The sequence below is a fragment of the Mustela lutreola genome, chromosome 11 (genome assembly GCF_030435805.1).
Source record: "Mustela lutreola isolate mMusLut2 chromosome 11, mMusLut2.pri, whole genome shotgun sequence".
In the NCBI taxonomy this organism is placed as follows: domain Eukaryota; kingdom Metazoa; phylum Chordata; class Mammalia; order Carnivora; family Mustelidae; genus Mustela; species Mustela lutreola.
This window is the reverse complement of record NC_081300.1, coordinates 15,933,564-15,959,589: the sequence shown is the minus strand read 5'-3', so window position 1 is coordinate 15,959,589 and position 26,026 is coordinate 15,933,564. Positions and strand designations below refer to the sequence as shown.

Sequence of the window (26,026 nt, the reverse complement as noted above, 5' to 3'; positions counted from 1 at the left end):
GGATTGAAACGTATCATGGTAAAAGGACACGTCTGGGATTTGCTTTAAAATACTCGAGCAAAGGAAGAAGGGACAGATGGCGCAAATGCTGGAGAATCTTGATCGTCACGGGTGTTGGGAGTGAGCCTATGGGACTTGATTTTCCCACCAGGGATTTCATACTTTCATAATTAAATAAGGCACCCCGAGGGAAAACATGGTCAGCTTTTCACTTTCAAAAAAGAGGGAACTGTACTTTTTCCTCTTTGTGTTTGCGATGCAAGTGTACTGAAAAGCCAGGGCTGCTGTTTAAGGCTATCCCAGTTATATCCGCAGCCTGCTGAAAGTGCTCTCAGAAGGAAATCGGGTTGAGATGTATTCTCCCCTCCCAAGCAGAGGACAATACAAGAGATGAACAGAATCGAGCTTCGACCTAACGTGGAACGTGTCAACTTAATGCGGAACTCTAGGGAACCACTGTCTTGTTAAAGCAGGACCACCTAGGAGCGCCTGGGTGGCTCAGTGGGTTGGGGCCTCTTCCTTCAGCTCAGGTCAAGATCCCGGGGTCCTGGGGTCGAGCCCCACATCAGACTCTCTGCTCAGCGGGGAGCCTGCTTCCCTTCCTCTCTCTCTCTCTGTGTACTTGTGATCTCTCTTTGTCATGGATAAATAAAGTCTTTTAAAAAAAAAAAAAAAAAAAAAAGCAGAACCGCCTAACCATGGAAACAGGATGTTAGAAGAGAATTAGCTGGTCTAGGTATTTATACGCAAAGGATACAAACAGTGATATGAAGGGACACCTGCACCCCAATGTTTCTAGCAGCAAGGTCCACAGTAGAGCCCAGATGTCCATGGACAGATGAATGGATAAAGAAGATCTGGTACATATCCATACAAGGGAATACTGACCATCAAAAAAAAAAAAAAAAAAAGAAAGAAAGAAATGTTACGATTTGCAATGACATAGATGGAACTAGAGGGCATTACACGAAGCGAAATAAGTCCATCAGAGAAAGACAGTTATCACATGATTTCACTCACTCCTATGTGGAATTTTAAAAACAGGATGGTAGGGGAAGGGAGGGAAAAATAAAATAAGACAAAATCACAGGGAGACAGACCGTAAGAGACTGTAACTGTGGGAAACAAACAGGGTGGCTGGAGGGGAAGACTGCTGGGGCCATGGGGTCACTGGGGGATGGGCACTAAGTAGGGCATGTGATGAAATGAGCATTGGGTGTTGTAGGCAACTGGTGAATCACTCACCTCTACCTCCGAAACCAGTATTACACTGTAGGCTAAATAAACTTTTTACAAAAAATAAATAAAAGGCACCAAAAAAAAGAATTATCTGGTAATTCATGAGAAGCCTCCTCCTCTTATGTGGGTAATTTGGTTCACCCGCGTTTCACCCTGTCCCTCCCTCTCTTGGCGGCTCTAAACAGAGCCAAATACGGAACCAGAACCAGGGCAGCCAAATGAGGACTCGGGCAACGCAGGGCTGCGGCGGGCCAGTTCGCACTTGAAGACTTCACAAGAGCCCTTAGATAAATAAACTTGAAGGGATACACAGCGAAATGTTAATTCGCAATAAAAGTTTTTATAAATGTAAGACACAAGGATTAAGCCCACTATGTTAGGATAAAAGAGGTGAAGGAAATTTTATGAGTAAGCCTTCGCATCTGAGCTCATCATTCCTTCCCACTTTATTAGCATGAGTCTCCCCCAAATGGAACGATTTCTCCATTCTCAAGGTCACGGATTCCTTCCCTACGTGAAGAAACGCATACCTCACCCTCCTTAGCTTAGTCTGTGGGACGGCATGTCTTGGAGGCCGGCAGACAGGAGTCAGCTGGTGGTGCGGGGTGGGGGCGGGGGGGATGCTTAACACCTGGGCAGAGTAAGACGCCCCCCCACTGCTCCCCACTCACAGGGCGTGTGCTTGCAGCAAAGAGGAGCTCACTCGCAAGAGTGTACAGACCTGGGGTGTAGAGAGACATTCTTCTCTTTAATAACGGGGTAAGAAAACCACCCAAGGCATTCAACACATTCACTTCACAGCTCAAGGGTGGCTCTCCTGTTTTTAAAGCTGATTAGAGAGAATTACCCAGAACACCCCAGAGTATCTTCAATTTCGATGTTCTTTATGTCAAGCAAATCCCCTGGGCTGAAAACTAAGCCCATTTCCGTTTGTCCTGCTCTCTGTGAATGAGTAATCAGTCACAGACGGCCAGACCTAGGAGGAGCTCCATCAAAGCCCCAACCTCCTGCGGCCCAGGATCGTTCTAGAAGGGAAGTGGCAGGTCATACGGGTCCTGCTGTTCCAAACCAAAGTGCAATCTGGTGACACCAGCTTATGTTTCTTCTGATTCATTTAGGTAAAACTTGATCTATTTGAAATGTGCACCTTCAGTTTAAAACCTGAACCTGTCCAAGCATCAGAAAGGGCCCCTTAGTGCCTGCTGCTTGAGAAGGCATGCTCTCCAGTGAAGAGAGGAGTCAAGGCGTATCCATACAATGAAATATGTTGCTGTCAAAATGGACAGATGCCCTGTGTGATAAGTATTCTTCACCTACTTTGCGAAAAAAGCAATTGCAGAACAAACCTATTTCTGTATGTAGCAACTACAACTATTCTGTTCTGCAGGCACAGAAAAGAGCAAGAAAACCACACTCTAGTCCCTTGGCAGCCGTTACCCTGGAGAAGGGAATTATAGAGGATCCCAGTTCAAAGTCCTACATCCCTATGATGTAAACGTGCAAAGAGTGAGCGATACAATCATTTAAAAAAAAAAAAAAAGGACGATTTCCTCTTTTTTTGTGCCCCTTTCCCTACAAGAACTTCAAAGCACGATTTCCCTTTCCATCTTTCTCTAGAAGAAAAGCAGCATCTTCCTCTCATCGTTATAGCAACGTCCTTTTGTGGACTCCTCAGAAGTGTGGATGAAACCCTCTTCTCTTCAGGACATAGCATGCTCACTGGAGTCCCAGGAGCCTGTACGGGGCTGCGCACATCGCATCAAAGATACGTGCACGAGCACACACAAAGTGTGTCAAGACAATGCCACAGTCGAGCTGTATGCAAGTGAAGACGTAAGTAGACATCCTAAGAGGATACCAGTCATTTTAAAGGATGGACATGGGAAATGAGGTTCTTATAAACAGCCCAGAAAGAATTCACTGAAGAGACTTGGTGGGGCAGCTTGCCCAGAGCTTGATGGCTAAGAGCTACATGATTGGGGGGCGGGGGAGGTGGATCTACAGGAGAGATGCACCCATGCCCCCTCCCTGCTCCCACAACCCAGAAGTGGCCCCAGGTGTGTGAAGACGGCCTCCTCCTGCCCTAGGACAGCAGGTGGCAGCCAGGCGGCCAGAGCTCCCTGGGCTAAGCATCTCCAGCCCCGAGCAAGCTTTGTTACTGACCCCGACACGCCCTCCCCAAATAATTTGCATCTGTGCCGCAGCCTGAAGCTGTGATTCCCAAACACTAGGGTTCTCTGGGAAAAAGACTTGGAGAGATGGTGGGGTGGCCGAGGTGCTGAGTCTCTTGTTAGGATCCTTTCGTGCCTTCCCTTGCGGTTTTAAATATCCGTCCCTGTTATGTCCTCCCAAAAGGGTGTCCGCACAGGTTACACAGAGGTCACTTCTGAACCACCTTGTCTTATCAGCCTCTGATTCCAAGGAATCCCTCTTCAAAGAGCCTCAGGAGAATACTCATCCATGAAATGCAACTGCCTTGCTTCGCTCAATTTATAATAATTTCTATTTCTATGATGTTATCAACATAACTGCTGTTAACTCTGAAAAGCAGCCCACATACACACCTGTACATTCCATACAGACGCACTTGGGGACTGCCTGGTTTAAGGCCCTACGGGAAGCATGGGGCTCAGGGGATAACCATGCAGGCACGCTAGCGTATTATCTTGTGGGAAAGTTAATTACAAAACTATAAAAAGCTCCATGTTCACTAGGGATTGAGATGTTCTTTCATTATCAGAGGAGAGAACTGCCGAGAACTAAAACTAGAAAGGAAAGAGACTTTTTTTTTTAAGATTTTATTTATTTATTTGACAGAAAGAGAGAGAGATCACAAGTAGGCAGAGAGGCAGGCATAGAGTCGGGGGGAAGCGGGCTTCCCACTGAGTGGAGAGCCCGAGGTGGGGCTCGATCCCAGGACCCGGAGACCATGACCTGAGCCGAAGGCAGAGGTTTAACCCTCTGACCCACCCAGGCGCCCCATGGGAAGTGACTCTCTTGCCAGCACACAGATTGTCTATCGCACTATGTGGGGGGAAAAAGCTGTTTGCATTTGATGCTTGCAAGGAAAGAAAAACACAGCTTGACACTGAAAAGCTTTCATTTATAATACGCTGAGCCATGTTTATATCTTGGGAGAAGGTTCATACAGTGCAGCAACAAAGCAAAGTATTTTTTTGGGGGAAAAAAATGAACCAAAGGTCACTAAGTAGCTCCAGACACCAAGCTGAGAGTCCACGATAGGAAATGAAAAGTGATGGAATTTGCATGTGGGACCTCGAACTGCTCAGCTTCGGAAACACAGAACTCCTGGGGACTGACACAAACCTCAGCTAGAAGTTTCCCTGTTGAGGGGCATGAGGACCCGGGCTTAGCGACCACAAGCAACCACCTGTCCCCTAGGCAAAGGGCCAGGCTGCTCACCCCTCTTCGCCCCTCACTCCGAGGTTTTCCGCCTTGGCTACAAGTTGGAATCATGCGTGGGGCTTTAAAGATTCCTGTTCCTGGGTGTCCACCTCCGGAGTTTCTGATGTAAGTGGTCTAGTGTGCTATGCGGACACTAGGTTGTTTTTAAACACTCACTGGAGGGGCACCCACACCCCAGTGTTTACAGCAGCAACGTCCACAACAGCCAAACTATGGAAAGAGCCTAGATGTCCAATGACAGAGGACTGGATAAAGATGTGATATTATTACTCAGCCATCAAAAGGAATGGAATCTTGCCCTCTGCCCTGATGTGGATGGAACTAGAGGGCATTATGCTAAGCAAAGTCAGTCCAAAAAACCAGTGTCATAGGATGTCACTTATATGTGGAATTTAAGAAACAAAACAGATGAACGCAGGGAAAGGGAAGGAAAAATAAGATGAAAACAGAGGGAGGCAAACCATGAGACTCTTAACTCTAGGAAGCAGGGTTGCGGGAGGGGAGGCAGGCGGAGGGGTAAGTGGGGGCGGGCAGTAAGGAGAGCACTGGATGGGACGAGCCCTGGGGGTTCTATGCAACGGATGAGTCACTAACTTCTACCCCTGAAACCAATACGGGTATGAAGTTGAATTTTAAAATTACAATAAACTCACTAGGTGATTCCAAGGAGCAGCCCAGACTAGGAATCACTGCCTACAGCTGTGTATAGCCGGCAAAGAGGAGCCCCGTGAGAGCCAGCGAACGCTGGAACAACGCCGTGGGGAGCAGGATCGGGCTTCTCAATGTAGTGTGCACAAGAAATACAAAAGGACCGAGTTCAAAGGCAGAGCCTGCTTCCGAGCATCTGGAGTGAGGGCTCAGCATCTGTATTCCCACCGCGGGCATCGAGGCAAGGGCTCAAACAGATTCTGCCCTCCATCGCCCATCCTAGAGAGGTCCCACAGACGTGAACATCACAGACTATAGTAGGGTTCATGCCACTTCAGATGGTTTAACCCTCTCCCTTCTTCGGTGGCATTGCTAAAGCCACGTTAGTCCCATCGGCTCCCTCAGGACCAGCCTGGTGGACAGGGAGCCCCACGGGAAGGACAGTGTCTACAAAACAGCCTTTATGTGGCCCACGGTGTGCTGGGTTTTATTGGGGAGGGGAGGGAGGAGATGGGCTGAACAGTCACCTCCTGAAGTTGAAGTCCCAACCCCACTACCTCAGGATGTGACTGTCTGTAGAGACAGGAGTCTTGAAGACGGAGTTAAGAGTGCTGCCCTTACAGGAGAAGATCAGACACAGAGAGATACAGAGGGAAGACCCGGGGAAGACCCGGGGAGGAGACAGCAGTCTGCAAGCCCAGGAGACCCATCGAAAGGGGCCAACCCTCCCAACACCTTCTCCTGAGACTTCTGGCCTCCAGAAGCTGCGAGAAAATTGTTGAAGCCACCCAACACTATGTTGTTTGGGCGGTCCTAGCAAACCAACACAGGGGCTTGGTTTGTGGATCTTTTTCTAAAGATTTATTTTAGAGAGAGATTGAGAGTTCCAGGGATGGGGGTGGGGGTGGGAGACAGAGGGAGAGGGAATCCCAAGGAGATTCCGAGCTGAGCACGGAGCCCAACTTGGGCTCAATCCCATGACCCTGAGATCGTGACTTAAACCTGAAACCAAGAGGTGGACACTCAGCCAAATGAGCCACCCAGATGCCCCTGTCTACTTTTCAACCCTTGTTCTGCCGCACACCTGCTGAGACCTTGACTGAGAACTTGCACGAAGACTCATCCCCAAAGGAAATAACCACCCCACTATTCGTTTTGATCTTGGGTTCTGGTATTCAAACTTTCTCCCCTTCCTCTTTCTGCTTTGCTCCAGAAAGAAGCCTGGCTAAGTGACCTTCACATAAGTCCTGGGTTCTGGCATAAAACTTCTTTCTCTATGTCCATCCAGCTAGGCCAGAATGGGTGTAAGCGATCTCTAGCAAACCTATGTAAATTAGTATTAAATTCAATTTTTACAGAATTCACACAAAAAATCCTTCAAGTTTTCTCAGAGATAAAATCTCACGAATGTCTTGTTCTAGGTTCTTCTAACCTTTCAGGGACTGCCAGAACTACATTATTTGGAATAACCTTGCTTCCAAGGAACAGTCCTTGTGGTCTTGGTGGGTTCCCAGGAAGGCAATCTCTGCTCCACTATGCAATTTTTCCACCATAAAAATCATGAGCAATTTCACTATAGAAAAATTCCAAAACAAAACACGGACACGTTACCAAGAGCAATGCCAAGTGAAAGCAAAGCAAGAGAAAAGCTGGAAAGAAAGCATGGCGCCCTTTCTGCATGGGCTGAGACAGCCTGACCTCCAAGGCGGTAGTGCTGGGCACACAGGAGAGGTCACAGAAATTGCATCTGTAGGGCTGTCAACCTTTCTAAGCTTAAACGGTCTTTGCTCAAATCCGTGAGAAACAGTAGTTACCAAGGTCAGAAGCTCCCATGTGAGTTTAACATGAACTTTTTCTCCACCCAACTTCACCTCCATAGGATACTCTGTTCCTTGTCAAGTTTTTATACTTTTCTCCTCTTTACCATGCCCTATAGCATTTCTCCTAATAGATCAGGCGGTATGTTTTGATGTCTTCATTTCCTCTCTGCAAAATGTCATTAGATTTTGCTTTTGTCCCCTCAAAATATTTGTGCTTTCTTTTACCATGCCCCGCCCCCTCGCTCAGTGTCAGAACATCACTAAGTCTTCACGAGCTTTAAAGAACAAAATAGTTGTACATTGTGAAAAAGCACTTCAGAGTTTACTTTCAAAAGTTTAACTCTGGGGACCAGAGAAATGGCAGAACCCTTTCCAGGCACAGGAGGAAGAACGTAATGGTACAGTTCTGATTGAAAGGGACTTTGTTGCATGTTCCTCAAACAGGCACCCTCATTCGATTTTTGAATGTGAAGTTTTCCATTGTCGAAATTAAAGACAAATTCATGGACAGGCAGCTCTGAGTCAATAAAGCATGGGATGATCGATATGCACGTTAGGAATTAAGAAAGTACGGAATGAGGGTTGTGGGGGGAGGGAAGGACAAGCCAAGGTGATCCACGGAGCACTCGAGCCGCACATGAAGCCTGGTCATGGGAACATGAGGAAAAGCAGAAGTTAGTACCCCACTCCTTGCAAACTAGTCATCTTAAGAACACTGACAAGTTACTTCCATTTATAGTGCATTTGGGAATGGCGACTGGGGAGGGGGGTGTAATTCCAGTTCAATAACCGATTCCCCGAGATCAGGAAACCAAGTCACAATCAGAGATGTCCGGCCAGGAGACCGAAATACAATAAGGCAACATGAAGGTAAGGACCTAAAGATGAAGCCAGATATCGCCTCCCCCAAGTCACCAGCCTGGGAACTTAGATCTGTGGACAAGGTTACGTACAGAGAACCCCACCCCTGAACTTTGTGTTAAGACAGATCTCTACACGGTGACTCAGTTGGTTAAGTGTCCGACTCTTGATCTCAGGTCAGGTTTTGATCACAGGGTTGTGAGTTCCAGCCCCACACTGGGCTCAAGGCTGGGAAAGAAAGATGGCTCTCTAGAAGTTGGCAAACTTTCTATAAATGGCCAGATGATAAAGATCTGAGGCTTCGGGGGCCAAATGAGGTCTCTGTTGCAGAGTGTTGTATTTTTTTAAACAACCCTTTAAAGATATGAAAAGCATTCTTAGATCATGAGATGTATAAAAACATGCCACGGGCCCTACTTTGCTAATTCCTGCCATACTCCCAGAGCCAGATCGTAGAGCAGAGGGCCCTCCTGGCCTCCCGCCCATTCTCTACCAGCAGCGGCCGGGCTGGCAGCTGCCCCCGCCATTCCCGGAGGATGGAGGCTGGAGGGCTTCACCCCAGTGGGCCAAACACAGAACATCTCCTAGGCATAGCCAAGAAAGAAGAGTTGAGAACGGAGATAAAAGCTGAACACAGATGTGGTCCACACTTCTGAAATGCTAAAGGGAACAAACAGGTGATCTAGTTCTGCTGCACTGAACAAGGCAGTATGTTTAGGCATCCAAGCTTGCACACGTGCTTTTGCCCTGAAGCGGGAAAGATGCGCTGCTTGGCTCCAAGGGGATTAAATACTTAGACCTCATACCACCACCCCACCCCCACCGAGGTCTCAGAATGCAGACCACGCAGAAGGTTCAGATACGACAATGATCTACAATGGGTTAGAAGGAAGGAATGTGGGGGTGGGGGGAGCAGGCCTTCTTAGAACAGTCTGCTTAAAGGTGCTGCTGGAAAACAGGAGGGGGGCCCGTGCTGAGGCTGCTGTCCACCTCCCAGGGCCAACAGCCAGAGACTTCACGTCTTTGTAATACTTCCACATTCCAATACGTCTTGAAAGAGACCTGGGGTACGTGCTCATTTCTCCCTAACACCTCTAGAACCAAACTTTGGTTACCACTAGCCCTAGGGTCCTGTGTCCCTGCTGGGTGGGTTTCTTTTGCTGAAAGCAGACAGCTTGTCCCTAGGAAATTTCAAGCTCTTAGCCCCCCAAATGGGACTTTAGTCAGATGTGTGCCTAAAGAACTCTTAAAAATGTCCCCAAAGACAGCTTTGACCCAAAATTCCCTCATTGAAAGATAAACTGAATTAAGATCTTTAATTTCTAGGAGGGCAGAGGCTGGAGTTTTTCTGCCTTTCACACAGATGGAGTCTAAGTTTCTAGAACTGTGCTTGGCACATAGGAACTCCCAATATTTGAATTACGGAACAAAAGTTGTTGGTAAAGCTTTAAAACTCGTACATGGCTTCATGGAAAAGAACCTAGCCCTGAGAAGCTGATGGTATGGCTATTTATGTTTTCGTCCCCAGAGAAAAGCAATAAACAGAGGGAAAGGAGACCTTTGTTCCCTGGACATTCAGCAGGGCTCCCGACGCAGGCAGACCAGCTCACTCACAAAAGCAGGGAGGGTCCTGCCGAGCAGCGAGCAGCGGGCAGCAGGTTTGGAGAAGCTGAACTCAGTGACACGTGAACTACTGATTGAAATGCAAACTTTCTCCGGAGAAGATAGAGTAATTCTAGAATAAAAGAGCGCATTTGCTTTTTCCGGGTTCACCCACGCAGCTTCACTGAGAACAGATGAAGCTACCATCAGAAAGTCAGGCATCAATGACTCGAGGGACAATGAGCGAAGCCATTGGACCCACGTGAAAGGGCACTCCGGTGAAAGCACAGCCTTTTGTGGGGAACTCAGTTGTTTCCTATCGCTTTGTGTCCTTTCTCCGAGAATGAGGGAAAAGTGAGACGGAACCCGCCTTGGCCAACACCTTCCGCCTCCCCGCCCTCCTCCAACACCTGTTCTGCAGCCGAAGAAGATAAGCGTGGGAGGGAGTGGGATCCCCTTTAAAATCACAACCCCCCACTTCAAAGCCAGAGTCGACACAGGGCAATTAACACAGGCAGGAACACCTGTGTCCTCATCAGGTGTCTCAGAAAGGAGCAAGGTCAGGGCATCAGCTCCAGCTGCCCAGAGCAGCACCAGTAACACATCAGCAGGGCAAGACAATGACAGCATCTCGCAGCAGCGCAGGGAATCCAGTTTCCAAAAGAGCCTCTCTCTCAGCTAGAAAAGGAGGCCCACTGCGACAGGAGAGCAACCACCGTTCTAGGAAGCCTATAGATGGAAAGTTGACCTCATTCACTTGTAATATTCACTCGGCCATTTGACAATGTATGGAACCCTGTCCAGGCCGGAGACTAGCCTGGAGGGTCTACGGTCATGGACCAGGCTACAGGCGCTCCACACCCCCAGCGGGCTGACCATCCAGTGACAAGGGAGCTTCACGCAGGGAAACTGAGGCTGCTGGCATTGTGCCAGTGATTCAGACAGTTCTGGGTGAACCACGTCCACCCGTCTCCTGCTCTTTTCATGCCACCTGAGCTTTCATCACCTGCGGGCCAGGGAGGCAGAAGGGAGACAAGACTGAAGGGCTGAAGCTCAGAGGGTCAGCTTCCCGGTCTTGCCTCTGCCCGGAATCCATTTCGTGACTCAAGGCAAGGGGCAAGCCTCCAAGATCCTTTGAAGTGGGACACCCATGCCTCCTGCCTATTCTATGGTCACGTGAGTAGGGCACCTTGTGTGGTCAGGAAACAAGAAACAAAGATGCTTTGTGATTTTTTTTTTTTTTCCACCGAGGCACTGGATTTCTGGGGCTTTCCTACATTTGAAAAGGTCTCTATAAACAGGTGTGTACAGTGGTGTATAAACACCTTGTTTCTGGATGTGGGGTGAGTTTGCTTGTTCAAGTTTCTCCCATACTGTCCAAAACTCAGCCAGTGTTCCATGAGTGCCTACTATGTGCACCAACATGCCAGATTTGGGGGGATTCGAAGTGATTATGAGGGGTAACGTTCGTCCAGCATTTCTACATAGGTCAGCTCATTTAATCCTTCACTGGAACCCTGTAACTCCAATGCTAGTAGGATCTCCGTTTTACAGAGAAGACCACTAAGGTAGATTAAGAAACACTTCGGGGCACCTGGGTGGCTCAGTGGGTTAAGCCTCTGCCTTCAGCTTGGGTCATGGTCTCAGGGTCCTGGGATGGAGCCCCGCATCAGGCTCTCTGCTCAGCGGGGAGCCTGCTTCCCCTTTCTCTCTGTCTGCCGCTCTGCCTACTTGTGATCTTTCTCTGTCAAATAAATAAATAAAATCTTAAAAAAAAAAAAAAAACACTTCAAAGTCTCAAAACAATTTGGTCAAAGTGGCCTTCCAACTGGCACAATTCCTATTACTGTGCAGGTTTTCCCTGCCAGCCCTCTGTCTGTGACCTCCCAGATAGCGCATCCCCCGAGTCGTCCCTCCAGTGCGGCCTCAGCTCTAGTCCAGAACTCTCAAGCTGGTAGGGCTGCTCTAAGAGACTCTTGTTCTCCGAATCCCATGTAGACCCACTTGCAGAAATAACATGTGAACTTCCACATTTTAACAGGTTTTGGCAACACTTACATTATAGAAAACTAGGAGTTTTTGCATCCCTAGGTCATTATCTCCTGCAGGAACGGGATCCTAAGAGCAGGACCTAATGAGATCCAGAGGGGCAAATACTGCTGAGGGGAAGCTAGGAGCCATGGCCGTCCATGAACCACAGAAGAGAGCCACGGCCAATGCCACCTGAACACCTAACACTGTTAAAGAACGTATTTTCTTTTGCTCAGAGATTCCTACCTGCTTCTAATCTCTTCTCCATCATCGGAAGTACAATATTTTTGACAATGTTTTGACAATGGCTTTGAACTAGACCACCTACCATTGCATATTGGTTAGTTTCCAAGGTCTGAGTCTAAAAATCATGTTTATAAACATACCAGAGTTAGTAACTTATTGTTCCATGCACATTCTGTAAGGCTATTTTAAGCTCAGAATAGATGCTCAATAAACCCTTACTGGGTCAGAAAATTTATAATGTTTATTAGATACCAGTTCACTCAAAAATCAGATTTTCCAGGAACACCTGAGTGGCTCAGCTGTTAAGCGTCTGCCTTCAGCTCAGGTCATGATCCTGGGGTCCTGGGATCAAGTCCCGTATAGGGCTCCCTGCTCAGCGGGAAGCATGCTTCTCCCTCTCCCACTCTCCCTGCTTGTGTTCCCTCTCTCGCTGCGTCTCTCTCAAATACAATCATTAAAAAGAAATGGGATTTTCCGGACCTTCCCTATACAATGTGTTCATTTTTAAAAGCCTTTAACAGGTCATATCACTGACAGACCCAATAATGAATGGTAAACACGAACCTTTTTTTCAAAACTACATGGTTGGAGATGGGAGGTGGGGAGTAAACTTGTGGGGAATAACCTGACACCAAAGGGTAACACCCTAATAAATGTATGTGCTTAGTTTGGCTATAATAGAGCCTTAGATAAATCACACCCCGCTGAAATCTTTACTAATAAAGAAGCATACTCTAAGTCCGATTATAATGCTGAGCAGTACATCCTCTAAGCTTGGTAAGCAGTCACTGGCATTCACTCAAGTGTCTGTTAAACTTTGGGCACTTGGCCCAATGCACATTGGGGTAGAGAGTCTCAAGAGACAGGCCCCGTGATTACGAAATCCTTCAAGGAAGGAAAGCTATACACATATGAACCAATATTGCATAGGACAGGAGATATGAAGTCAGTTACAAGCGAAAGATCTCCAGGATAGCGGTCACTGAAAAACCACTGGTTATGGGGAGTGTTGGGAGTTTTCTATCAAACTGTCATGAATTTACAGCGAGCTGAATTTATCATCTTCCTTAGACCCCAGGATCCTGACAGTTCTGCCATCTCTGTAGGCACCTCCGGGATGATGAAAGGGCCCCGGGCCCAGACTTTGAAGTCAGACAAACCTGGGTTTGAGTCCTGGCTCCCGTGTGTATTAACTTTGTGACTCTGACCAAGTTTACTTAATCCTGGAGTTTTGGATCTTCCCCTATAAAACTGAAATACAAACGCTCTGGGGATTAGAGATAATGTATGTGAAGAAGAGAGAAAAGAGCTGAGTTCAAAGTCCTCAGGCCATCATCTCACATACAGAAGGCGAACCTGAAAAGGTGCTTGGGCGAAACCACAGGAAACAAGGGTCTACAAAGGCCATGGTTTGGGGAGGGGGCGGCTGCTCCACAACAAAGATTCTGAACCCACCCAGCTTTCCTTCCCCGCATCATTTAGGTCTCCATAGATTTTTAGGAATAACAGATCAGATTAGCACTACCAGGAACATGATAGGAGTAAACGCATCCTCCGTGACTTTTTTTTCTTTTAAGTCCCATAAAATCATTTAACAAGGCCAGAAGGACTTCTGCAGTTCTCTCACTTGTGCTAAAAACTGTGCAAAGGGCCAGTGGTAAAATCGGGGCCATCTGTCAGCATTCCCTAAGAAGCACCTCAGTGACTGCACTTAAGCTTAATTAAAGGTCATCCAAGAGTTGAGAGGTCTGGTCTCCTGGAAGGCTGGTTCTTTTCGGTTTTGGCTGATGCAGGAGGATTAACAACATGTGCACCTGGAGAAGCCTCTGTGCCCCTCGAAGGACTTAAATGGGTTTGCGTGGTGACCAGATTGAGGACGGTGGTTTCTGTATTAAGTACTTGCATTAACACACAGGCTTCGGAAGGTTTGGGAACAGGATCCTAGGATACTGCTGCTGGTTTCCAGATCCCACTTGGAGCAGCAAGGGTCTATAGGAGCCGGGACAATGAACTCACAAACCAAGCACAAGTCCCTCCCTTCTTGGCGTTCAAAAGCAAACAGGGGAAGCAACTCCCAACCAACTTGGTCTTTAGGAAATTACTAAGTCATGGGAATGGTATAAAACCAACAGAATATACATAGAACTCTGGATATCCATGAAGGAAAGCAACAAACCCATTTTCCCCAGCTGAAAATCCTCTCTCCCGTTCCGCTCACTCCCCAAAACAAAGTTCCTTACTTTTCTGTGATATAAAATAGCCTTTTTGTTAGTTGTCATAAGCTGTCCTTTCGGATAGCTGTTCATGAGAATACTTACCAAGACACTGGTAGTGTCTCTTGTTGAGTCTCAGTGTAAAAAGAAAAACCAGTTTTTAAAACGCCAGGGAAGAGGAGTAACAGTCAACCTAGAACACTCCTCAGGCACCAGTGGTTTCTGAAAATTGGACATGCATTCTGCAAGTGCCCCTGATTGATGCGCAGTCTGACCTTCAGGGACCGAACAAATGAGTAAACCATCTCAGAGACACTTTCCCTGTGAAGTTAGAGGCTTTGTGCTAGGATAATAGGAAAACAACATGTCCCAAAACAACATGTCATGCGGAGGACACACGGGACTAGCACCAGGCAAGCAATCCTGCGGCCAGCACCCTTGGCCATCCCACCGGCTAGAGGACCTTGCTTACCCAGTTAACCACTTCAAGCCTTTACCTACAAGATGAACACACTCCCCCCGCCCCGCCCCACCCCACCCGGGCCCCAGCACATTCCACGGGTGTTGAGCACCCGTGTCCTGGAAAAGACAACCCTTCCCAAGCCCGAGCCTCACTTTAACAATGGTGGTCATTCCATAGCCAACAAATTTTAAAACACAGTATGCAAGGTAACAGATTCCTGGTTTTCATACCACAAACTCACCAGCCCTGGAACCACCTCTATCTGAACCTTTGAGCATGGGAACTAACATTTCTGCGGCTCCAAAAGCATGGCAATGGATTCATCGGTTACAACATTATGAAGAGGAAAGCTTTTTTTCCAAATTCACTTCTGGGGATTGCTGTTACCTTGTACTACCCAATATTTATCCTGGCGCCCCAGAGCAGAGGACCTACAGAAACAGTCTGGTGGGAGTGTGTGATTCCCGGTATCTCGCACAGTACTTTCAAAAAGCAACTCCTGTTTATGGGTTTATGCCTCCCCTCCAGTAAAAGCACTTGACCAGAATCCAAAAATTTTGGTGAAAACAAATCAACCCTCACCTCCAAAAGGCTGCAAGCAGGGAACAGTAATTCCTTTTGTTTCGAATGACAACAGCCTGGGAAGTATCTTCCAATCTAAATGGATTCCCTAGCCCTGGTCAGGGTAATTTAAATGAGCACCCAGGTGATCTGTGGAACGCACTTTCAGGGAGGACTCTCCTTGTGGCTCAACAAGCTTGACATTCCTCCTAGACAAGCCTCCCCGCCCCCAACCACGTCCACTGCCCCCAAACCACGTCCATCGTTTTGTCCCCAGTGACCCTCAAAGTGTTACAGTCTGTCCCGGCAGAAGGTCAAAAGGCAGTCAAGGACCAAGTATTTACTTGTCCACTTTGTTTTTGAAACAAAACACGAACGCCGTCATCCGTCTTTGCTACGGGGCACAGTTTACACCCACAATCCCATCCACTTTCGTATGAACTTTGAGCCTCTTCCTCTCCATCGCGCAAAGTATTCCAGCAAGCGGCAAACAAGTCAGGGTCCTAGGGTGGAAACTCTAGGTGCACGCTTGGTTGCCCATCATTGCTCTGGCCCCAAAACCACACCGAAAGGTTTGCACCGAAGAACTCCCCAAGCACGTCCCCGCGCGACCGCGGCCCTCGGTCACCAAGCGAGTCTCCAAAGCCCTCCCCTGCGGAGCCGTGTTCCCGGGTGCGTGGCGGACTCAGCAGAGCCGCGAGACTCACCTGAAACAGGTGGTGAGCTCACCCGAAGGCTTCAGACACGGGTATTTCGTCGTGGCGATCTTGTTTTCTGAGCAGATCTCTCTAGAAGACAGTGGGAGCCGCCACTTCGCTGGCTGTCCGCGGGAGAGCGCGGCGCAGGGCGCGCGCGTGCCGGTGGCGGGAGCTGCGTCCCGGCGCGCCGAGCAGGCGCTGGTCCCCGCACGCGGACGCGGACTCGGGGACCGAGCGGGGGGGTCCATGGGCGCGAACCCAGCCGCGGGGTGGCCGTACCAGGGAGCTCTGACCCACTGACAGGGGAGCCCGGGCAGGGCGTGGAGTTTAATGCCGCCCAGGGTAGTGGAGAGCCCAGCCCGTGCCACCGGAGTCAGGGCGCGCGGGAGCGCGCGGGTGCCCGCAGGGGCCGGGGTCCCGCTCCCACCCCACGAGCCGGGCGCGCACCCAGCCGGGGCTGGCAGCGCTTACCTGTCGCCGTCCTCGGGCTCCTCTCGGTAGCTCCACGTGTGTCCCAACGCTAGGAGCAGCAGCAGTGGACCCAGGCTCCTGCCCAGCTGCCTCCTCACCGCTCCTCCCCGACTCGGAGGCGGCGGCACCATCAGGGAAGCTCCCGGCTTCTTCCCGGCGCTGGAGCTCTCTCCCCGCCTGTGCTCGGCTCCTCCGCGGCCGCCGCGTCCCTCTGCCCGGCAGGGGGCGCCGGAGGGCAGGGGCGTCGGCGCCACCTGCGCGAAGCGCGGGGCTGGAGGTGTCGGGGAGCCGGGGGTCGCGCCAGGAGTCGGGGGGTGGGGGGTGTGCGTGCAGATGCGGCGGAGGGACAGGGAGACGCGTCGCCCGCGGTGCTCGGCCGGCGCGGGAGTCGCGGGGTCTCAGCCGTCTCGCCCGGGATGTTCACTCGGGACCCACGGACTCGCCGGGCTCGGCTGCGGGCAGCGCCCTCCCCTGTCGCCTCCTCCTGGGCTGGGAGGGACCGGCGGGGCGCGCAGAGCCGGCGGCCGTGCGCATCTTGCCCCAGGCTAGTCGGACCCGGAGGAGGAGGAGCCGGCTCGCACCCCGGCGGGGGGGGGGGGGGTCGCCCAGGGGTTAATGAGCGTCCTTCCTGGCGTCAGGTCCCTTCCGAAGGCCGGGGCAGGCCTCGGGTCGCCTTTCGCCCTCCGGCGCCTATGCCCTGCTTTCCCACCACCCGGGCTCCTCTCGGCGGGATTCGGGAGGAAGGAATCGGACGGACTCAACGCTTCTCCCCAGCGGCCCTTCCACGGCTGCGGCCGCACGGATCACAGGGCGGAGCGGCCTGGCTTCCTGAAAATCCTAGAAGAAAGTTCTCTGGTCGTTGCATTTGTTCGGAAAGTCTCTGTTTTCTTCCTCACTGGAGGAGGGGACAAGCCAGGGGCGTGCTTTCTTTCCTTCCTTTCTCTCCTCTTGTCCCCCAACCCCCGTAGGTGGGGATCTTACAGGCCCCTGCCCCGAGCGGCTTTCACGAGGTTTTCACGCCACGTGAGCCCCCGCGGGTGAGCGCGGGAAACTCCTCGAAGACCAGGTGACACGCCAAGGGGCCCTTGATCACCAGCTCAGCCCGCTGCTACTTAACAGCCCGCGTGTTCGCTGGGAGCCCGAAACCCCCTCCCCGGCGGGGGTGCGGTAAATCCGCTGCTTTGGTGACAACCCCACTGTAATGTGTTGCACCTTGCATCTTAACGCTCTGTTACGCTTCAGCAGCTTCAGTGCCTGGTAAGGATGACCTCCTGACACAGGCGTGCCCAGAAAGAAATCGGAAGAGCCTGAGGTGGTAACGCGTAACCTCTAACAAACGCGGGGTTCTGCAGCAGCCATGGCGGGTCACAAGTTGCCGGTGTAAGCAGGTGCTTGGGCACAGAATATTCTAGTCAACTGAGAATTACCGTGCCTAAGAGCAGTGGCTGCCTGCTCCCTCTGTAGAATGCTTTTATATTTTACAAAGGTTTTTCAGATTCATGATTTCATCTGATAAACTATCCCTTGAAACTAGGAATCCGATTTCTAGTTCAGTAAGGTGGATTTTTCGCCCCCTAGGAATCTTACACAGACTCGCTATTAAAATATGGTGCTACTGGGGTGCCTTGGTGGCTCAGCCGGCTAAGCGATTGCCTTCGGCTCAGGTCATGATCCTGGGGTCCCAGGATCCTGTCCCCATTGGGGCTCCCTACTCAGCGGGGAGTCTGCTTCTCCCTCTGGGTCTCCCCCTCTGGTGCGCTCTCTCCCATTCTCTTTCAAATAAATAAATAAAATCTTTTTAAAAAAAATAAAATGTGGTGCTACACACAAAGAAGAGTTTCAGGTGGTAATTCAGAAGACACTTCAGAAGCTTACAACACCTGAGAATGGGGATCATGGGGACAGGGGAAAAAAAAACCCGCATTCAAATCCAGGCTGTGTGGTTTACCAGCTATGTGACTTGGGGCCAGTTGTTTAACCTTTCTGAAACTTATTTTTCTCATCTGCAAAATGGGGAAACCTCCCTTATAAATGTTTCTGAGTATTAAGTGAGGTAGGTGCATACAAAATATTTTTCAGAAGGCCCTCCATGTATAAAGTGCTTAGTAGACATTATCATTATTTGTAATGTAATTATTGCACAGAATTTTCAGTTTTAACTTTCTAGCTTTCTGCTTCCTAGATAAATACAAGTTTATTTCACAGTAGTTGCCTGGGCTTTTAAAGAGATACCTATCTCTTTTACCTATCTAAACACATTGAAAAATAAAGGCATCCTGGAACTTATAAAAATTGTATCACTTTCGATTGGACCATAAACCTGTTTAGTCTCCGTCTTGCAGGGAAGACACAGTCCTGCAAGAGGTTCTTTTTTATTTTATTACCAATTACTCTATTTTGATATCTTGCTATCTTTTTTTCTCATTTTTACTTGTTTTGTTTTTCTGCTGTCATGTTGTGGACGTTAGTTCTGCAGGTAATAGAATGGTGAAGGGGATTCGTTATCACTTTCATTAAATAGTTAATAAGCCCATATGGAGACACTGCAGCTTGGCAGAGAGAATACACGTTGCAAAATGGTAAAAACAAAACCATGCCCGTTATGCACAGCTGTGTAGCAGAAGATTAGGGACAAAGCCAACTTTGCCGCCACCTTATTTTCAGCCCAGGGCACTGAGCACACATGACAAAGAGGCCGCAGAGAAGGTGCCAGGGGTCAGGCAGAGAAGGTGCCGGGGCCACGCAATCAGTCCAGGTTTGTCTGGGGAGGAAATCCCCGGAGTGGGCGGTCAGAGCATTTCTGGAAGAGGTGTGCTGGAGCAGGGACTTAGAGGAAACCTTTGCCCCGGGGGCCTGGAATTTAAACTCTTTGGCAGCTACGACAGCCTGACGTTTAGTGTGAGGCTTGTGGTGGGGGCTGGGCGGGAGAACACAACCAAGCAGGAGAGGTGATGACCTTGTGTGGATCCCAGCCTCCTGAAGAGTGAAACCCTCCTGCAAAAGACAGAACCTTCATTTGCTCGGGTTGCAGCCTGTATGGGAGGTGTCACAAGGAGGCCGAGTGTGGCAGCAACCTCCAGGGTCATAGGTTTTCTTTCCTGGCACCCTCACTCTCTCCCCCACCAGGCACAAGCTCCCCATTCCCCGGCTTGCCCCCACCGATCTGCCCCATTCCCTCATTTTAAAACCAGTGAACGAGAGGAGAGGCCTCACCTACTGCCTCTTTCATAGGAGTGTGGCAAAGATTAATGATAGGGACCTAAGTGCTCCTCGGGGTGGTTCTGTACGATTATTTCTTTTCAGCATACCACTCTCTGTGATGTTTTCCATACAGACCTGTCAGCTTCCCTGAAACAAACCAGAGAGTGGATTGTTACACAATTGACCATGTCCTGGGGATGTGGGGCTGTGCCTAGGGCTTTAATGTGCACACTCAGCTCTAGGTTAGACTCCCTGGTGGACCGGGTATGGAGTGTAGGGGGCGGTGCGGAGGGAGACTTGCTGACCTGAGAATCTAGAAGCCAGCATATAAGAGCAAATGAAAGGGAAAAAAGAAAAAAGAAAATGAAAGGGAATAAAGGTTACAGAGAATAACCTTCTGAATGAGACCAGTGGTCTGTTCCACTTATTTTTAAGGAACTCCAATAATGTATTTGGGCAAAATCAACATAGAATTAGAAAAAAAGAGATCCATATAAAAGATAAATTACTATAAGAAACAGAACACCACCGGCTGAGGGCACAATTCATTTCATTTTATTTGTTTGTTCAAATTTTTCCTCTTCATAAAAAAGGATTTGCGGCAGCAAAGACCTACTATTTTACCGGGTGTCTATCTCTCTTTATTATATGCATTATGTATAGTATATATTCTATATAGAATAGAACAAGATTAGATAAAGCAATTCAGGCAAAGGAAAGTCGGGATAAATAATGAAAGGAAGCTGAAGTGAAGGTAGTCGGCACAATCATTACACAGGAAGTCCTCTGCTCTGTTCACAGCACATCACAAATCAGTCCTCGGACTGTCAGGTATCAATTCAAGTAATTCCATGATCAGTTACAAAATCAAGGTAGTTATAAAGGAAAAGCCTATAAGTTGCTTAAAAAAAATCACAGATATTTCCTGTTGGTCTTCCTGAAATATAACAACGTCATCTGTTAAGTAAAGGCCTTTTCATAGAAACAAGACTTAACAAGTGTGGGTAGAGTTTCTACTGAATTTGAGTGATATCCATACAATATAATATCCCTAAAATAAACAGGTTGCCCTGTTAACCTTTCCTTCAGTTTCAGTTTTCATTGCTATACAGCCAGGTTGGCTTAGAGAAACAGGGTTACACCTTGAAAAGTGTTCAAGTGTGCCGGTCTCCAAGCCTTTGTGAGGAAATGCCACAGGCAAGAAGACTCAAACATGTTAACACAGTAAAAGGATTTTAAAGTTCTAGTTTTGGGGTGTGTACGCTGTCTTTGCACTCAGTCTGCCTTTGTTTTAACTTGCACAAATTCTGAACCTATATGGAAGCTTTGGGTCTCTGGAGTTTTCACCCAGGACAGGAAGAAACATTTATGTCCATGACAGAATCTGAATTTTTGCCAAACTTTGAAAGAAAACCAGTTTTAAAATATTAGTTAGCCTATGTGTATATACGCAGCACAAAGATAAGTGTACAAACAATAAAGAGAGAGAGAGAACCTTCTTGTTACTTGGTTGAATGTCTCCAAAAAATCAAGAAAAATTGTTCATGTGATTTGGATGTTGTATTCTTGAAAATTCACACACACACACACACACACACACACACACACACACACTGAATCCCTATCTGGGGGATTTGGCAATCTCTTTGACCTGTCAGAGCTGTAGGACCAAACCCCAGGGTTCTAGGAAAAGTGTGTTCTAACACCATTCAACTTGGCAGCTCTTCCTGGGACAAATGGAAACCGTAGGACATGCAGCTGGGATGATGCCATCTCTTGGATCCCCACAAACATAAGCAAGGATGGTTAAGGGGCCAACACTAGAGGCAGGACCACCGGCCCCCACTACATGATCTCTGGTCCAGAAAATGATATCATTAAAATTATCCCAGGACTAGGGCCCCTGGGTGCCTTAGTCGTTAAGTGTCTGCCTTCGGGTCCTGATGCCAGAGTCTTGGAATCGAGCCCCACATCGGGCTCCCTGTTCAGCGGGAAGCCTGCTTCTTCCTCTCCCACTCCCCCTGCTTGGACTCTCTCTCTCTCTCTCTCTCTCTGTCAAATAAATAAATAAAATCTTTAAAAAATTTATCCCAGGACTTTAGAGTTGACTCCTTTGAGTGTCAGCCACACCAACACGCAAACTTCTGTGCTTTATTTCTGTAGAGCTAAGTCTGTTTATATCCCCTTCCTCCATGCGGGTAAAAGTTCTTATTTAACACTTACGGAGAACTAGGAGATAGCTAGTAATATGGCCTTGAACCAATCTGACAGGTAATAAGAATGTTGACCATAAAAATTTTCTAACCTGAGCCAAGATATCCTTTGGGATATCTTATTGAAATAATGTGCTACCAGAGGCCCAGTACCTACTATAATCCATAATTTAATTATATTTTCCCTCTGGATACCAAAGGGAAAAATATATTTACCTCCCTCTTTAAAAATTGGATAGAGATAGCCCTGGGAAATGGGAAGAAACTGGATGTAAAAATCAGATTTACCTAGGTTTGAAAGCCAGCTTACCACTTAAAACCTCGGTGACCCTGGTCAAATTGTGAAATCTTCTTGGGGCCCAGTTTATCCATAGTTAATACAGAAACCACAATCTCCAACCTGTAGGATTGTTGAAAAGAGTTAATGGGATATATAACGTACCTGTGGCGTCAGAGGCCATACAGAACAGCCAATATTGCTTTAATTGTTTTTCTTAAAAAATTCTGATGCAATTCTGGCAGGCCATCCACCCCGTCAGCTCTAATCTGCCTCCATGAGAGAGAGTTTGTGAAGTGGATGGCCAAGGTTAGAGACATTCTGTCACAGCAGACTAAGCAGCAGAATGGAGACTCGTGTCATTACCACTGTGCTTGACTTAGACGTTAGGTACTGACTCGGGCTCTGGATAAGTCAAATCTGTTAGTGGTTGCTGGAAGTGAGAACGTCTACACTTGGAAAATCTCTGTGATTTGAGATTTGTGCCCGTCTGACATGTATATATTTTAAATCAAATCATGGTTTCTTTTCTTTTTAATTTTTATTTATTTATTTGAAGGAGACGGTGGGGCAGGGGGAAGGGAGAGCAGACTCCGCCCTGAGCAAGAGCGGGAGGTGGGCTCATTGTCAGGACCCTGAGATCATGACAGGAGCCTAAACCAAGAGTCGGTCGCCTAACCAACGAAGCCACCCAGTTGTCCCCAATCAAATCGTGGTTTAAAAGTGTTCAAGGAGTTGGCTAGTTAAGACCCAACTGTTGTCGATTCTAGAGTGGCACGGATGTTCTCTATAAATCTATCTATTGGAGAGATCGCGTTAATTTCCTGTGAGCTTTTTCTCATTGGGTCAGGCCTAGAAATTTTGCAACAGTGTGACGGGCCCCTGCCTAAGGATGCCACAGACTTTCACTAAGTAGGGCAATTATGTTTAAAGCAAAGGTGGAGGGGTGCCTGGGTGGCTCAGTAGTTGAGTCTCTGCCTTCAGCTGAGGTTCTGATCCCCAGATTCTGGGATGGAGCCACCCTTTGGGCTCCTTGCTCAGCGGGAAGCCTGCTTCTCCCTCTCCCACTCCCATTGCTTGTGTTCCCTCTCTTGCTGTCTCTCTCTATGTCAATTAAATAGATAAATAAAATCTTCTAAAATAAATAAATAAAAATAAAGCAAGCAAACGTGACACTACATTGTGTAGGAAAATCTTGGAGTTCAGTTTAAAGGTTGTTAGATTCTTGTAGAAGGTGCCATGTATTTCTTAACCACAACAGGGAACCATTCGTCCTATGATACTAAGAAAGCCACATTCCTGCAAGCTTTTAATGGATGCTGATTGTCCAAGAATTTGGCACCAAGAATAACAACAGGCACACATGTGGACATTTTCAACATACTTTACAAGTATTATCTCATTTAATCCTTATTATAATCCTCTGTCCCTGACTCTGTTATTATCTGCATTTTACAGATGACACTGAAGTAGAGATTTTCATGAGTTTGCCTAAGGTACAGAGTTAGGAGTAATGAGCTGGATTTGAATTGGGGTCCCAGGGCGCATGCTCTCAACACTTATGTGAAATTGCCCTTCGGAGAGGTGAGCATCTGGGAAGTTTGCTCCTAAGAGACAGAGTACCTCCAGGATGTTTGCCCAGGGATAGGAGAACCTGGCAGAGCCTAAGGTCTACCACCCTAACCTGTGACCCTGAGAATCCATCATGGTTCACACTGAGACATGACCCTTCCTCTGCAGCTCTGTCCCAACCAGCTGGCCCCCTGTGTTCTCCACCTGTGAGTATGAGCTGACCTCTCTCCACAGCAGAGCTGGGCTACATGCACTGGCCCTGTCGTCGTGGAGCCACACAGTCTGCTAGTTTATGTGGAATGCTGGCATGAGAAGAATGACCTCAGGTTTCCAAATTCTTGGCACTCTGGCACTCTTGCAAACCATCCTTCCCGTTTCTGTCCTTGGCCCCGAGACAGCTCTTTATCAGACCTAGAACTCTTACGGAACTCGGAGATTATGAAAGGACTGGGGGGGGGGGGTGCGGAGCATTCTCGCAGCCCTCACAAAGAAATATCTAGGCAAAATGTTTTTAAAATTTCAGAGCCCGGCATCATATCACGGTATCTCCTTTCAAACCGAAACTGATTTCTTTGAGACCCAGAGAGAACAGAGGACCATAAGCAGTTGTACGTTTCACTGGGGAAAGGCGGGAAAGCTGGTGGAGTTTGGGACCTCTCCCCTCCTTCCCGTACTTCCCTTCCCTGCTCCACTCCTCCCCACTGCCCCCTTGCCATTCTGTCCCCACACCCAGCACTCCGAGGTTGCTGGCTTGTCTGGATGTTTAAGAGCAGCATGGGTTTGCATTCTTTAGTCCTAATCTCTACCAACAATGCAGAATCCTCAAGGAATGCCAGATAAAATAAGCTGCCTCGGTTTAGGTTCACTTAATTGACTTGCATCACTTTTTGTTGGGGTGAAGGGGGGTGGCTCGGGGCCATTGTTTGCCTTCTTTCTGCTTGATCAGTGATGTTTAGACCTGAGTGTATCTTCTAGTATTGTTTGTTTGGTTTGATCACTGAGGAGCGTCCTGGTAATTCATCAGAAAGGGAGGTGGGACCTTGCGGATCTTTCTGCCATTCCAGCATTTATCTGTTGTGTAATTACAATGAGCCGGAAAGCTGCGTGATTGCGATTTGACGTGTCTTTGGCTCTTACCTCTTCACATCCTGATGAAGACGAATGGGGTCTGACCCCTTGTGTTGGTAACCTGCCATTAAACCCCCCAAGTGACCCACTTTGAAGTTGATCCTCTCTCAGGCGGAGTCCTTCCTTCTTGGCCAGTCATCCCTGCTTTGCTTTTGGGTCTTTCTCTCTTGTTCCTGCTTTTTGCTTGCTTTCTTGTCCATTCTCTTCCATCCATCATTTTGCCTTAACTCCTCCTTTTCTTAGATTCTGCCCTTTTACCCACCAACTTTCCCTTTCCAGCCTGTGACTTGATGGTCTCGTCTCTCTTCTCTTCCTTCTACTGTTCCTTTTCCTTCAAGTACAGCCTTCCCCCAGTGCCCCAGGTGCAAAATACATTCCTTGCTCAAACCCATTTCCTCCTTGACATCCTTGGTTCTCAACCAGGAGGGATTCAGAATGCAGAAATGCAGCGATATCTGGAGAGACTTTTTTTTTTTTTTAAGATTTTATTTATTTATTTGATGCACAGAAGTCACAAGTGGGCAAAGAGGTGGGGGGGGGGGGGCGGGCAAGCAGGCTCCCTCCTGAGCAGAGAGCCTGATGCGAGGCTCGATCTCAGGACCCTGAGATCATGGCCTGAGCCAAAGGCAGAGGCTTAACCCACTGAACCACCCAGGTGCCCCTAGAGAGATGTTTGATTGTCACGGTGGGGAGGATGCTGCTGGCGTCCAATGGGTCAAGGCCAGAACATCGCTTACCCTCCTGCAAAGTACAGGTCAGCCCCCCTCCACCCACAATTGCACACAACACAAAACTGTCTGGCTCAAGACGCAAATAGTGTCAAGGTTGAGAAATCCTGGCCTGTGGACATTTACCCATCTCTGTCTCTTTTATCTTTTATCTCCTATTTCCAAATCCCAGTTGCTTAATCCCTCCCGTCCCCAAGCCTGTCTCCCATCTTCTTGCTAGCCTTTCTCCAAGCCCTGGCATTCTTCTCCTTGGCTGGATCTCCTTTATACCTTTAAACTCAGTCCGATCCTATCTCTTAGACTCTGTCTCCCTCCTCTTGCCTCCGTGTTCCCATCTTAGTTCAGCGCTTCCCTTATCTCTCGGCTGTCCTACAGTGGCTGGAGGATCTGGGAAAAATATTTGTCTTGGAATTCTGTTTATTCTCCAAGTTTTCACAAATCCCATACAGCCCTTAAGCTTCTGATTAAGACCCTTCTTCTGGTTAAGACCCTCAAGCCTCTCTTGAGCACATCACACGTGCCTGCGGGTGCAGTCCGCCTCCTTCTGCACACCTGCTGCTGGCCACGGAGGCTCTTCTGTCCTTTCTCCAGTACACCAACGCTTTCTCGCTGCTTGCACTGGTGCGGC

At 48.4% G+C, this 26,026-nt stretch overlaps 1 protein-coding gene across 3 annotated transcripts in view; it reads right to left on the bottom strand.

The window, feature by feature from the left end:
• Window positions 1-17,229, bottom strand: part of CCBE1 (collagen and calcium binding EGF domains 1) — a 226,822-nt gene extending 209,593 nt beyond the window's left edge. Inside the window, exons 1-2 of one of the 3 annotated variants that reach the window (XM_059140386.1) lie at window positions 16,280-17,228; window positions 15,818-15,898 (exon numbers count right to left, since the gene is read on the bottom strand). In XM_059140386.1, the coding sequence (XP_058996369.1) occupies window positions 15,818-15,898; window positions 16,280-16,410 (212 nt within the window). In that variant the 5' untranslated portion in view covers window positions 16,411-17,228. Of the gene's footprint in view, window positions 1-15,817; window positions 15,899-16,279 lie in introns of all 3 variants that reach the window. The other 2 variants (XM_059140385.1, XM_059140387.1) reach the window with 2 other exon arrangements.
• Between the last annotated feature and the right edge of the window lie 8,797 nt (window positions 17,230-26,026).